General features: G+C 48.1%; 1 protein-coding gene across 2 annotated transcripts in view; it reads right to left on the bottom strand.

The window, feature by feature from the left end:
- Positions 1–5,426, bottom strand: part of MCF2 (MCF.2 cell line derived transforming sequence) — a 92,709-nt gene extending 87,283 nt beyond the window's left edge. For both annotated transcript variants that reach the window (XM_030576207.1, XM_030576206.1), the window contains exon 1: positions 5,355–5,426. In XM_030576207.1, coding sequence (XP_030432067.1) covers positions 5,355–5,412 — 58 coding nt within the window. In that variant the 5' untranslated portion in view covers positions 5,413–5,426. The remainder of the gene's footprint in view (positions 1–5,354) is intronic.
- Between the last annotated feature and the right edge of the window lie 6,992 nt (positions 5,427–12,418).

Here is a 12,418-nt window from a genome sequence, read left to right as displayed (position 1 = left end):
ACGACAAGCTTCTGTGCCCTGTCGAGGCTAGAATTTATACTTGTGTTAGTTAACATGAGAGAAAGCAGAAGTAAGAATTCAAGCGTAAACACTGGCAGACTTCCAGTGGGTGAGTCATGCATTGGTTCCTAGACCGCTTCTGGTAGAGCAACATCCAACACGCTGATCTACGTGTGTCTAACCAGACTCTCTCTCTGTCTGCACCCACCCTAATGCCAGCTGAGAACTGGGAAAGTTAAAAGCCAATTCAGCTCAGGTATGGATTTATGTTTAACAAAAGAAATGCAATAAAAGTTTCTCAAATTTCACAGTGCGCATTCATACTCATCCCACAGTAAACAGTGTGGACATTAAAAAAAACTTGGTCTGAGTTTTTGCATTAAGCTTAAATCAATGTCTGAGTTTCAGCCAGCTTTTAACTTTCCTCAATTTCCAACTTCAGCCGGTCTGTGCTTAGGACAGACCCAGGAGTGAGACGAAAGATGTTTTCCCAAGCAGCATAGAGCTGTATTTGCCAAACAAGCATTGGGGAATATGCTTAGCATCTGCCCTCACAATGCATCATTATAGCCAAATTATCAGCTTCCAAAGCAAATCAAATTCACCACAAGGTAATTTAAAAGAGGGCTGCAGAGCCAAGGAAGAGCAAAACAAACATCAAAAACTTTTCACATCATCTTGCAAATCTTTCTTCCTTTAGGCCAAATTCCAGCTTTGCATATGTACAGGTAACAAACTCAGTGGGAGACGCAGATGCAAGGCAGAGGGTAGACTTTAAGGGGTAAATCCTGGGGCTTAATTCACTTGCAAACAGCAGCAGTAGCATGGAAGCCTATGGAGTGATGAATTCCCCGCCCTTAGCCCACGTACCCTGTAATAATGGGAAACTCAATTCTGCAGCAAGGCCCCCAGTTTCTGGGGCAACATGGAAATTCCACAGCAGATTAGGATAAATTCAGAAGCAGAGGTTTTTATTGAATTAAAAATGAAAATGAGGAATACAATCATTCCCCGCTGAGCAGTAGCAGATATCAGGACATCTTAGGTTGGTTTCCTGCTGAAGAAGGAATCAGAAACATGGCGTCTTGATATATTCTGGTACCACTTGTTTATTTTACATCATGTAGCCCTTGAACCGAAGTAGTGACGAACACCCCAGGCCAATTGGTTTTTCAGGAATCTCTGCCAAAACACCAATGTCCTGTTCGTACAAAGCAACTCTGCCTCTAGTTAGAGAGGTTAAGGCAGAAGGAAACTTCCTAGATGCTTGCCACAGCTCTCCCAAACAATTATATCTCACACACAAAAATGCAAGCATTTCTTCAGAGACTGAACACTGTTTACACACTAAGAAAAGGAACTTGAAAGACTGTGTAGCAGAGCACTCCCACCATGACAATAGAGTCAGTGCAGGGTTTTCATCCTGAACTGACTTTCTTCCCACAACTCCTAAAAAATCTGCAGGGTATTGAAAACTTAACTGACCACATACAACATTACAGAAATTGTCAGAGAAGAATTTGAGGTTTGGGCAATTAAGTAGGTGACTCTTGAAAAGGTGTGGGAGACAATTTAAGACAATTTTGAAATAATTAACAGTGTTGACATTTGTCATCTTGCAGTTTCAGAGTTAACTCGCTGAAATACATGAGGTCCACCACTTTCTGCATTGTTTCAGGCTGTCTGCAGACTTGGGCAGAAAATGCTACATCAGTTTACACTTCCTGTGTTGCTGTAGGGCTTTCTTCTGAACTGCAAGTACCAGAAACAACTGTATTTAAAAAAGGAAGGGGCACTGGAACCCAATTATGTGTCAAACTCTGGAGCTGGGGAATCATGTAATCTTAAAGCCCTGGTTAAAAATGCGGCATTAGTCTGTACCTCTGATTCAAGAAGCAAAACCACAGCAGAAAAAGTAGAGGCAATGTTTTCCCATGAGAAACAGTGGAAGCTTCCTGTTTCAGACCATCATGCAGATTAGAGGCAAAGGTGGATTCTGACAATACTCAAGGTAATTACCCTCCCCCACTCCACTTTATATTTCAGATTACCTCTCTCCCACACAGCCTTGCTGTCATTTCACTTTTCTTACGGTAAACGACAGAGAAATCATGAAATTGCAGGTATAGAGACTGTGCTCTATGCAAACGGAATGCATCCTACATACTGTTTAAGATTCCTGCACAACTATTTCTCCGGTGGTCCTCATTGGGGCTGCAGCTAAGTGATAATATTATTCATTTTCTGGAGATCATTACATAGTAAGCTTGTATTCTAACAGCTCTCAAACAGGATCTCCTATAACCATGGCTATAAATATGTTACACTCTAAAAAGACCAAAAGGGCATTTGTATGTGTGTGTGTATATACATGCAACGTTGCCAACCGTCATGATTTTATCACAAGTCTCATGATATTGGATGTTTCCTTGAAGCCTCAGCACTTACAGTCAAGCAATTAAATGAGAATCTCAGTTTTCATTTTTTTTTTCAAAAGTTTCTAGCCCTTGTGGTTGGGGAAAAGTGCTTAAAATGTATCCCATGGCCAGGCTAATAAACTCAGAAATTATGGAGTGGGGAAGAATCTCACATTTATTATCTTTTTAGGAATCTCATGATTTGGAGTGGAGGCTGACATGATAGTTTTAACACGGAGAGCAGGCAATACTGCCCACGCACAGCCCAAAGCATGGTCTCAGTCCTGCAGCTAGACCCACACAATTTCCTCCTTGCTCCTGTGTGGAATCCCACTGACTTTCCAAAAGCAGGTGTAAAGGGCCATCTGCACAAAGTGGAAGGCAGGACTGGGACCAGAGAGCTATCTGTCCAGTTTCCCCAGGATTCATTTACACAGCGTGGAAAATTTATGCATCACCGCTACATTCGTGCACTTATACTCACGCTGCCTCTCTAAAGCCCAGTCCTGCTCCGGCTTCAAGAAAACAGTTTTGTCATCCACTCAACAGGAACAGGATAGACTCTACAGAACTGTTTTGTTTTCATTGCACATTCACACAAACAGAATCCTTTCCTTGCTCATGCAAGTGTTCCTTTGCAGCACCAGCCATTTTTACTACAAACCTAATCATCTGTACCTAAGTTCTCCAATAAAAAAATCCAGCATCATAAATTCAGCTACGCTACGCAAAGGAGCCGAGACCATCAAAATTAGATGGTTAGATCTTTGTAGAGTATCGTCTTCTGTGCCAGGCATGGCTCCAAGCACAGCGATGGCCCTTAAGAGACAATGAATAACATGTGCCTTCAGTTCTAGGGCTGGGTGTGCTGTGTGCCACTGACAGGGAAAGCAGTGCCAATAGGCACAGACACTTTCCCATGGGTCCCATTCAAGGATTATGCTGAAAAGAAATAACATCTCCCCCTTAAGCAAACCTTTGGAAGGTTTATCAGCAGATTATAGAATCACAAAAGGGCTGGAAGGCACCTCAGTAAATCATCTAGTCCAGTCCTCTGCACTCAATGCAGGACTATGAAGTAACTAGATCGTGGGCTGTTAAAGGGAGCTCTGTTAAGGTGCAAGGGCAGCCCATGACCTAAAGTTACTGGGTCAAGTCATACCAGCTTTCCGTCAGTGTAGCACGTCCACATTAAGGGTTTGCACTGAGATAACATCATCGATGTAGTCAGACCAGTACATTCTTGAATGGAGATCAGGTCTAAGTGATTCAGGAAGGGCAAACAAACAACCATACACAATTTTATACATATCTGCTGCTTTTTAAAAATACTGTAAATAGATCAATCAAGAGTTGATCATGCCCAGCTGCCATTCAACCCACCCATCAATAACTGGCTGACCTGGAACAATTCTGAGGGTTCGGTGCAGCAATTTGTAAAATGCTGATGGCCCCTATTGCTTGACTATGCCAAACATGCAAATGACTCGGAGCCTGCATAATCAATGTGAGGTTCGACGTGGCACATCATCGCCACTCACAGAGGTTCCAATACTCACAGAGTTCCAATAACTTTCTGACCATCACACATTCTACTAGCAAATCAACTGCAGCAGGATTCATACACCGGAAGCCCAACAGAAGGCCCACCAGAGGTGTAAGGCTGAGCACTGCAAGTACTAGCCAAGGGAAGCCCGGCAAAGGGGCTAGCATCCCATCACACGCTTTTGCTTATTAACAGGAACCCGAATACTTTGTATTCCTTTTCAACAGCGTTCCCACAACGAGAGAGAGCATGTCAGGGGCACGACGGGAAGCAGCGATGACTTTAAAAATAAGACACCTTTCTACATGCAGAGTGCAATCCATCAAAACAAGTGTTATTCAGTGCCTTAAACAACAACCATACAGCACTTACAATGAAACCTATTACAGACTTCTAACAAGAATTTACTTCCGTGATTTCTCTGCTTAGTATTTAGGCCCCAGTTCTGTAAACAGGTACATGTGTTTGACATTATGCATGTGAATAAAGTTAAGCACATACATAGGTGTATTCAGGATCCTGGCTTTAGAGTACCAGGGCCCAGCTATTCCCTCCTCTCCCCCAACTTGTACAGTTGCAAATGTTCTGTCAGCAATTATATCGGGCACCTGTATCTGAAGTGTCATCTCCATAGATCCACTGGGTACAAGGAACATGGTATTTGGAAGGCATAAGAAAGCAATACATTTATTTGTCAGCAACTTGAAGATGCAGAAGTTTGTCCCTTCCGCTGGGTAAAAAAAAATCAGTTAAAATCAATCTTTATGATGCATGTTTGAAGGCAGGCTGTAAATTAGGCAGGAAAAATGCTGCTGGATAGGAGAACTAGGTGAGGGAGAAAAAACAGGCTGGGTCAAAGAGACTATGGGCTGCAGGTGGAGTTGGGTTTTCAGGATGAAGATGGTTATTTCTGGCTCTCTTTACAAATTATTTTTTGAAAAAAACAACACCTTTTCCTCGGAGTTTAACAATCTCTCTCCTCCCCCTTTCCCCCGATGTTTTCACACCTCCGGTCTCAAAGCCCCCCTGTCCCCGGGGAAGGTCAGGCTCTCCCAGTGCCAACACCCCAACCAGCCACAAAAGCACTCCCCATGGCTGGTGGTAAAGATCTTGCCAGGGTTTGCCTTGGACCGCTTCAGTCTCTGGGTGAGGAGCAAAGAACCCGGGCAGCGAGGGACTCGCCCCCCAGCCAGCAGCAGCCGGACACCCCAGGGAACTTTCTCCAGCCGCGGCTTTGCCAGGCAGGACCCCAGCCGACCCCGCACGGGGCTGGCGGGCAGGGAAGAGGAGCTGGCTCCTCGGGGGACGGAGGAGAAGCAGGGGTCCCCGGCGGGTGCGCCAGGCCGGCTGCGCACGTAGGCAGAGCCGGGGAAGGGGAGCCGGGCACTCACCGGCGACGCTGGAGTGGAGGCGGGCGGCGGCTTGCAGCAGGCAGTAATAACGCTCCATTTCCACCTCGGAGATCCGGGTGCGCTCCGGCGCGGGGCTCGCCAGGGCCATGCCCGAGGCCGGGCGCTCCGGCGGGGGGCTCGCCAGGGCCAAGCTTTGCGGGGAGGGGGATGCGGGGGACTTGGTCCCGGTCTCCCTGCTAGCGCTGGGCTGGGCGCCCCATGCGCCCCCTAGCCGGGAGCAAGCCGGGCTCGCCCCCGAGAGTCGCTCCCCGGCTCAGCCTGGCCCCTCGCCTCCGCAGCGGGCAGCGCCAGCCCCGGGCCGAGCCGCTCCTCCTGCGCTCCGGGCAGCTTGGCCTGCAAGCCCAGCACTGCGGAGCCGCCGGCTGCCCTGCTAGCCAGGCAGGGCCGCTCCCTCCAGCCCGAGCGCACGGGACCTGGGCTGGGGGCGGCTCGGGAACACCTCGCCCTGCTGTTCCAGCGCCCGGGGACGGGGCCGTTCCTCCCGGAGGGGCAGGGGGCTAAGCCCGGAGCCGGACCCCAGCCCTGCTCTGGCGCTGCGTCCCTGGCTCGCTGCTGCGCTCAGGGCGCAGCGGGGCTCTGCGCGCACGGGGTGGCCGGGTGGGGAGCAGCCATCCCCATGTACCGCCCAGTGGGAAGGGGAGAGTCTGGTACGCGAGCCAAGCTGTGCCATCGCCAAGGAGGGGGACCCCCGTCTCTCTGCAGATGGCAGCAAGGACATGCCCTCCACCCCAGCTATTTCTCGCCTGACAGCGAGCACTGGGTCTTTCCCCTGCTCTAAACTAGGAAGGTCCCCCTAGGGTGAAATCCCGGCTCTGCTGAAATCAGTGGCCAGTTCACCCCAAGGCTTGATCAAAGCCATAGGCCGTGAGGGGACCCTGCTGTCCGGGTGTGCTGAGTGTGTGCACCTCGGAGTGCTAATGTCCTATGAAATTTCAGAGCCTGCTGCTAGCCACCCACCTTCAGTGCCAAGCTCCCTCAATCAGTTATGAGCCTGATTATTGGAATAAGGGTGTGGGTGTGGGTGTTAAATGTCCAGTGAACTTAAGTCTTCTGGAAACTCGTAGACTCATAGACTCTAGGACTGGAAGGGACCTCGAGAGGTCATCGAGTCCAGTCCCCTGCCCTCATGGCAGGACCAAATACTGTTTAGACCATCCCTAACAGACATTTATCTAACCTACTCTTAAATATCTCCAGAGATGGAGATTCCACAACCTCCCTAGGCAATTTATTCCAGTGTTTAACTACCCTGACAGTTAGGAACTTTTTCCTAATGTCCAACCTAAATCTCCCTTGCTGCAGTTTAAGCCCATTGCTTCTTGTTCTATCATTGGAGGCTAAAGTGAACAAGTTTTCTCCCTCCTCCTGATGACACCCTTTTAGATACCTGAAAACTGCTATCAGGTCCCCTCTCAGTCTTCTCTTTTCCAAACTAAACAAACCCAATTCCTTCAGCCTTCCTTCATAGGTCATGTTCTCAAGACCTTTAATCATTCTTGTTGCTCTTCTCTGGACCCTCTCCAATTTCTCCACATCTTTCTTGAAATGCGGTGCCCAGAACTGGACACAATACTCCAGCTGAGGCCTAACCAGCGCAGAGTAAAGCGGAAGAATGACTTCTCGTGTCTTGTTTACAACACACCTGTTAATGCATCCCAACAGGGGTTGTTTGATGGCCACAGCTTGGATGCAGGTGCCCCCACCTGCCTGAATGGACCTCAGCCCTTCCTGGAGAGAGGCTTTGGGTCTGAGGAGGTAGTTGAGTCACCTCACTCTCCCTCTTCCTTGTGGTTCTCAGCTGAGGCCGGCAGCCACCTGGCTGCCGGCATCAAAGCTAGGTCATACCACCCACCGCCCCTTAAAGCAAACCTTGCGTTTCCCACCCTGCTGCCTGGAACCCTGCACAGCACCTTGGGCAGGTCAGGCTTGATCAAGGGCAAGGGCCTAGAAGTGCCTCCTGTGTGAAATCATCTGCACCTGATGGCCCAATTTGGGCCCTTTTAACTCTGCAGCAGTATCTCAGGTGCTGGAACAGACAGGGTCAGTTCATGGACAGTACAAATAATACTATTACATCCCTGGATGCTCCTTCCTCTCTACATTTTCAAAGCAGCATGTTAGACTGGAGCTAGAATTTTGTGCACTTCTGTTTAAAACCAAAGTCTTTTTGTGTTTGCTAGCAGGGCTCCAGCAGTTTCCTGGAACAGAGCTGGCACGGAAGTGTTTGGGCCCAGAAGGATGTAAAACCAGGCTGTAGCATGACTTGGGCTGGTGAAGCAGTTGCCTGGTGCTGTTGCAGCTAAGGCTGACCCCTGTCAGCCTGGGTTATCAGGCTGACATCCTGACAGCTCATGCAAATCAGAGGCTACTGTGAGGGGAAACTCAGCAGCAAATCAGCTGTTTTTAATTATGTTGCTTTCACATAAAACCAGCTTTAGCCTGGGCCTTCCAGCATGCAGAGCTAGGTGTTATTTAGACAGGCTATTAGATTAGGGTGAACTCTGGCAAGAATCATATTTACAGTGCTTCCATGGTTGTTTAACATTTGTCTAATTTGATAAGAAAAATTTCCCCACAAATGTGGTAGTTTAGTTACCAGCAGGGATGGCTCCAGGCACCAGCTTATCAAGCAGGTGCTTGGGGCAGCAACTCCAGCACAGGGCAGCACTTTCAGATATTCAGGGACAATTTGGCACAGGGTCCCTCACTCCCACTCAGAGCGAAGGACCACCCGCTGACTTGCCACAGATCACGATGGTGGCTTTTTTTTTTTTTTTTGTGGCTGCTTGGGCGGCAAAACCCCTGGAGCTGGCCCTGGTTACCAGTTCAACCAATGCTTTCTCCTTGGTTTTAACACAGCAGATGCCATCCTGACTGTCTCTTCTCTTTGTTTGGGTAGAGGTATCATCACTGAAGTCAGGACTGTGCACAGTTCTAGCAACAGCATGAAACAATAGTGCTGCCCGACAAGCAAAAAGCATGAAATGCATGGGGTTTGTGTAGGACCTACCAAAATGTTTGTTATAAAAATTAATGGATTTGGTGGATTAGAAAATGATTAATGGGAGATTCATCAGTTCAAAGACTGCCTAGGTTGGTAGAGAGAGACAATCTTACCAGCTAGTGATTGAGGAGGGGGTGGGTCTAAGAGTTGATGGTCTCAGTCTAGTTCCACAATCACACACAGTCCACTCGTAGGGTACATCTACACTACGGGATAATTCTGATTTACAAAACTGGTTTTGTAAAACAGATTGTATAAAGCCGAGTGCACGCCGCCACATTAAGCACATTAATTCGGCAGTGTGCATCCATGGTCCGAGGCTAGTGTCGATTTCCGGAGCGTTGCACTGTGGGTAGTTATTCCGTAGCTATCCCATAGTTCCCGCAGTCTCCCCCACCCCTTAGAATTCTGGGTTGAGAGCCCAGTGGCTGATGGGGCAAAAATCATTGTCACAGGTGGTTCTAGGTAAATGTCATCAGTCATTCCTTCCTCTGGGAAAGCAACGGCAGACAATCATTTCGCGCCCTTTTCCCCTGGATTGTCCTGGCAGACGCCATAGCATGGCAACCATGGAGCCCGTTCAGCTTTTTTTTTTTTTTTTTTACAGTCACCATATGTGTACTGGATGCCGTGGACAGAGGCGATACTCCAGCACTACACAGCAGCATTCATTTGCTTTTGCATGATAGCAGAGATGGTTACCAGTCGTTCTGTACCGTCTGCTGCTAGGGTAATTTGGCAATGAGATGACGGTTATCTCTCCCTCTGTGCTGTCTGCTGCTATCATGGGTGCCCCTGGCTGAGGTCAGCCGGGGGCGCAAAAGCAAAACTGGGAATGGGAATGACTCCCTGAGTCAATCCCTCCTTTACGGTTTCTAAAAATAGAGTCAGTCCTGCCTAGAATTTGGGGCAAGTGCACTAGAGAACCAGTATATCAGAGAGTACAGCTGCTCCATGGCAGATCCCACAGAAATGATGAGCTACATGCTATTCACAGAGGGTGCCCCTGCCACAACCCCACCCATTGCTTCCCTCCTCCTCCAACCTTCCTGGGCTACTGTGGCAGTGTCCCCCCCATTTGTGTCATGACATTATAAAGAATGCAGGAATAAGAAACAGTGACTTATTAGTGAGATAAAATGAGGGGGAGGCAGCCTCCCCGTGCCATGACAGTCCAGGCAGGACATTAAGCGGTGTGGGGGAGAGGAGCCCAGCATCCCACTGCTATGATAGTCCAGGCAGTACAGAATCTTTTCTTTACGCCAGAAAGGGGGGGGCTGATGGAGCTCAGCCCCCCGTGGCTATGATGAAGACGGCTACCAGCCGTTCTGTACCATCTACGGGGAATGACCAGGAATCATTTCTATTTTTTCCCAGGCGCCCCTGAAGCCAGCCAGGGGTATTCAGCAGTTATCAAGCATGTACCGTCTGCCACCAGGGAGGGGAGAGGAGCGGATACTGCTCTTCACTGCTGCAGCATTGCGTCTACCAGCAGCATTCAGTAGACATAGGGTGACATTGAAAAAAGTCAAGAGACGATTTCTTTCCCTTTTCTTTCACGTGGGGGGGGGGAGGGAGTAAATTGACGAGCTATACCCTGAACCACGCTGGACAATGTGTTTGAACCTACAGGCATTGGGCGCTCGGCCAAGAATGCAAATACTTTTCGGAGACTGCTGTGGACTGTGGGATAGCTGGAGTCCTCAGTACCCCCTCCCTCCCTCCATGAGCGTCCGTTTGAGTCTCTGGCTTCCCATTACGCTTGTCACGCAGCACGGTGTAGCCTGTAGATTTTTTTTTCAAACGCTTTGGCATTTTGTCTTCTGTAATGGAGCTCTGATAGAACAGATTTGTTTCCCCATACAGTGATCAGATTCAGTATCTCCCATACGGTCCATGCTGGAGCTCTTTTTGGACTTGGGACTGCATTGCCACCTGTGCTGATCAGAGCTCCACGCTGGGCAAACAGGAAATGAAAATCAAAATTTCACGGGGCTTTTCCCGTTTACCTGGCCACTGCATCCGAGCTGAGATTGCTGTCCAGAGTGGTCACAGTGGTGCACTGTGGGATACCACCCGGAGGCCAATACCGTCGATTTGCAGCCACACTAACCCTAATCTAATATGGTAATACCGATTTTAGCACTACTCCTCTTGTTGGGGAGGAATACAGAAACTGATATAAAGGGCCTTGTAGTGTGGACGGGTACAGCGTTAAATCGGTTTAACGCTGCTAAAATCGGTTTAAACACATAGTGTAGACCAGGCCTTATTTGACATCAATTTGCTCTTTAGTAGCAGGTCTCAGCAGAGAGGCCATGGATTAAATGAGCATGGAGATGAACCCACGTTCCCATCCTCAAGCAGTCCCTGCAGGTCAGTACAGGGCTGTAGCAGCAGGTCAGTCTGGTGGTGCTTGCACAGCTGTTGTAGGCTATGCAAATAAAATGAGAATGTCAGGCTCCAGCAAGGCTTAAGTTAATACCTTAGGTAAGCGTTCCAGTTCAAAGGGTCTTTTGGGTGAGCGTGAACAGTTGTTTGTGAATAAATAGTATTCAATTTAAAAGGAGAGAGATTTAGAATCCAAGAGCCTTCAGGTAATATGTGTTTGCTCTAACCTTTGGTCTCCACTCTGGGTTTCCCATTTAAAAGTATCTTTCCAATGTGTCAAGGCATTCCAAATGAAGGCACATTTCCCACATGGGTTCGAAATGCAGATTTGATAGGCAATCTAGCCACTGAGTCAGATTCTCTCTCATACAACAAGGTTATAAGACCACTGTCTTATTAAAGATGTTTTCAGTGATGCTTTAGTGTTTTCCCTGGGAAATTAACGTCTGAGCCACATTTTTTTTTGTTTGTTTTTGCAGTGCAGAGGTTGATATTTCACAGTAAATCAGAACCCTGGAAGCGCCCCTCCCCCGTTCCGTGTGTTGTGTAATTGTACTTCGTTTTTAACATTGACATGATTGACAGTGGACACCAACATAGTAGTTTGGTGAATGGAGATTCATGGCTGGCTGTGGAGTGCTGGATCTGTTTATGTTCTTCAGGGCCTTCGAGGAGAGGATAAAGACGTCTGTTCATGTACACTCACCTCTACTAAAGTAACCCCAGCAAGCGCAGAGTGGAGAGAGATTCAAAATAGTTAGCCGGTGCAAAGCCAGGGACTCAGGCATGGTGCAGCTGTGGAATAGCCAAGGAGCTGCAGATCAGTAACTTCTTGCCATAAAACCATCCCCACTTCCAGACCACCTGAGTTGATGCAGAGATTAGCAGCAGCCCCTTGCTGTGTGATGTTCATTCTACTTCACTACAGAAGGTGGCTCTCTGCAAGGTAGCTTACCTCTGTCATTTCCCCAGCATTTTCAACCAGTTTGGCTGCAGTCCCTTCTTATGAGATCAACCCTGCTGGCCGTTTGTCTTGACGGAAGGAATGAGGGTGTGCCTCTGTACTGCTGAGTTGTACCCCAAAAGTTCACTGTCCTTTTGTAAACAGGGCTCTCTCTCCTGCTGGGTCACTTCTGCCTGTACATTTCCTCTCTTTGAAGATATCACAATCCTTCATTAGCATTCGGCTCATATAGTAACTACAGGCCCATTGTGAACCAGACAACATTTAATTTACATGGAAGCAGGCAGCTAGAAAAGCAATTCTTGCCTGAAAGAAAACCAACTTTTTACCTTTCAGGTGACCAGTCTTGTCACAGACCTTAAGAACATAATTTTCAGTGTATATACATAACACCTTAAACAACATCCGTTTTCCCACGATTATGACGACCAGTTGGACATAGGCTCTCAGTAGAGTCCTTCCATGACATTCCTTTGGTGAACCCAGAGTAGCCCTGTGCCCTCGGCCAGTTGGCATCCACGGCCTTTTGGTCACAGTGACCTATGTGCTAGTGGTGGAGACTGACACCTCAATCCCATCTTGTGCCCTTACTGTAACAACTGCTGAGGTTTAGGAAGGTCCAACTACAGTCCCTCTACCCTGAGCTTCCCAACAGCAGATTCACATAATTCAGGAATTCAGTTG

Source organism: Gopherus evgoodei, chromosome 9 (genome assembly GCF_007399415.2).
Source record: "Gopherus evgoodei ecotype Sinaloan lineage chromosome 9, rGopEvg1_v1.p, whole genome shotgun sequence".
Lineage (NCBI taxonomy): Eukaryota > Metazoa > Chordata > Testudines > Testudinidae > Gopherus > Gopherus evgoodei.
This window is presented reverse-complemented; position numbering and strand designations above follow the sequence as displayed.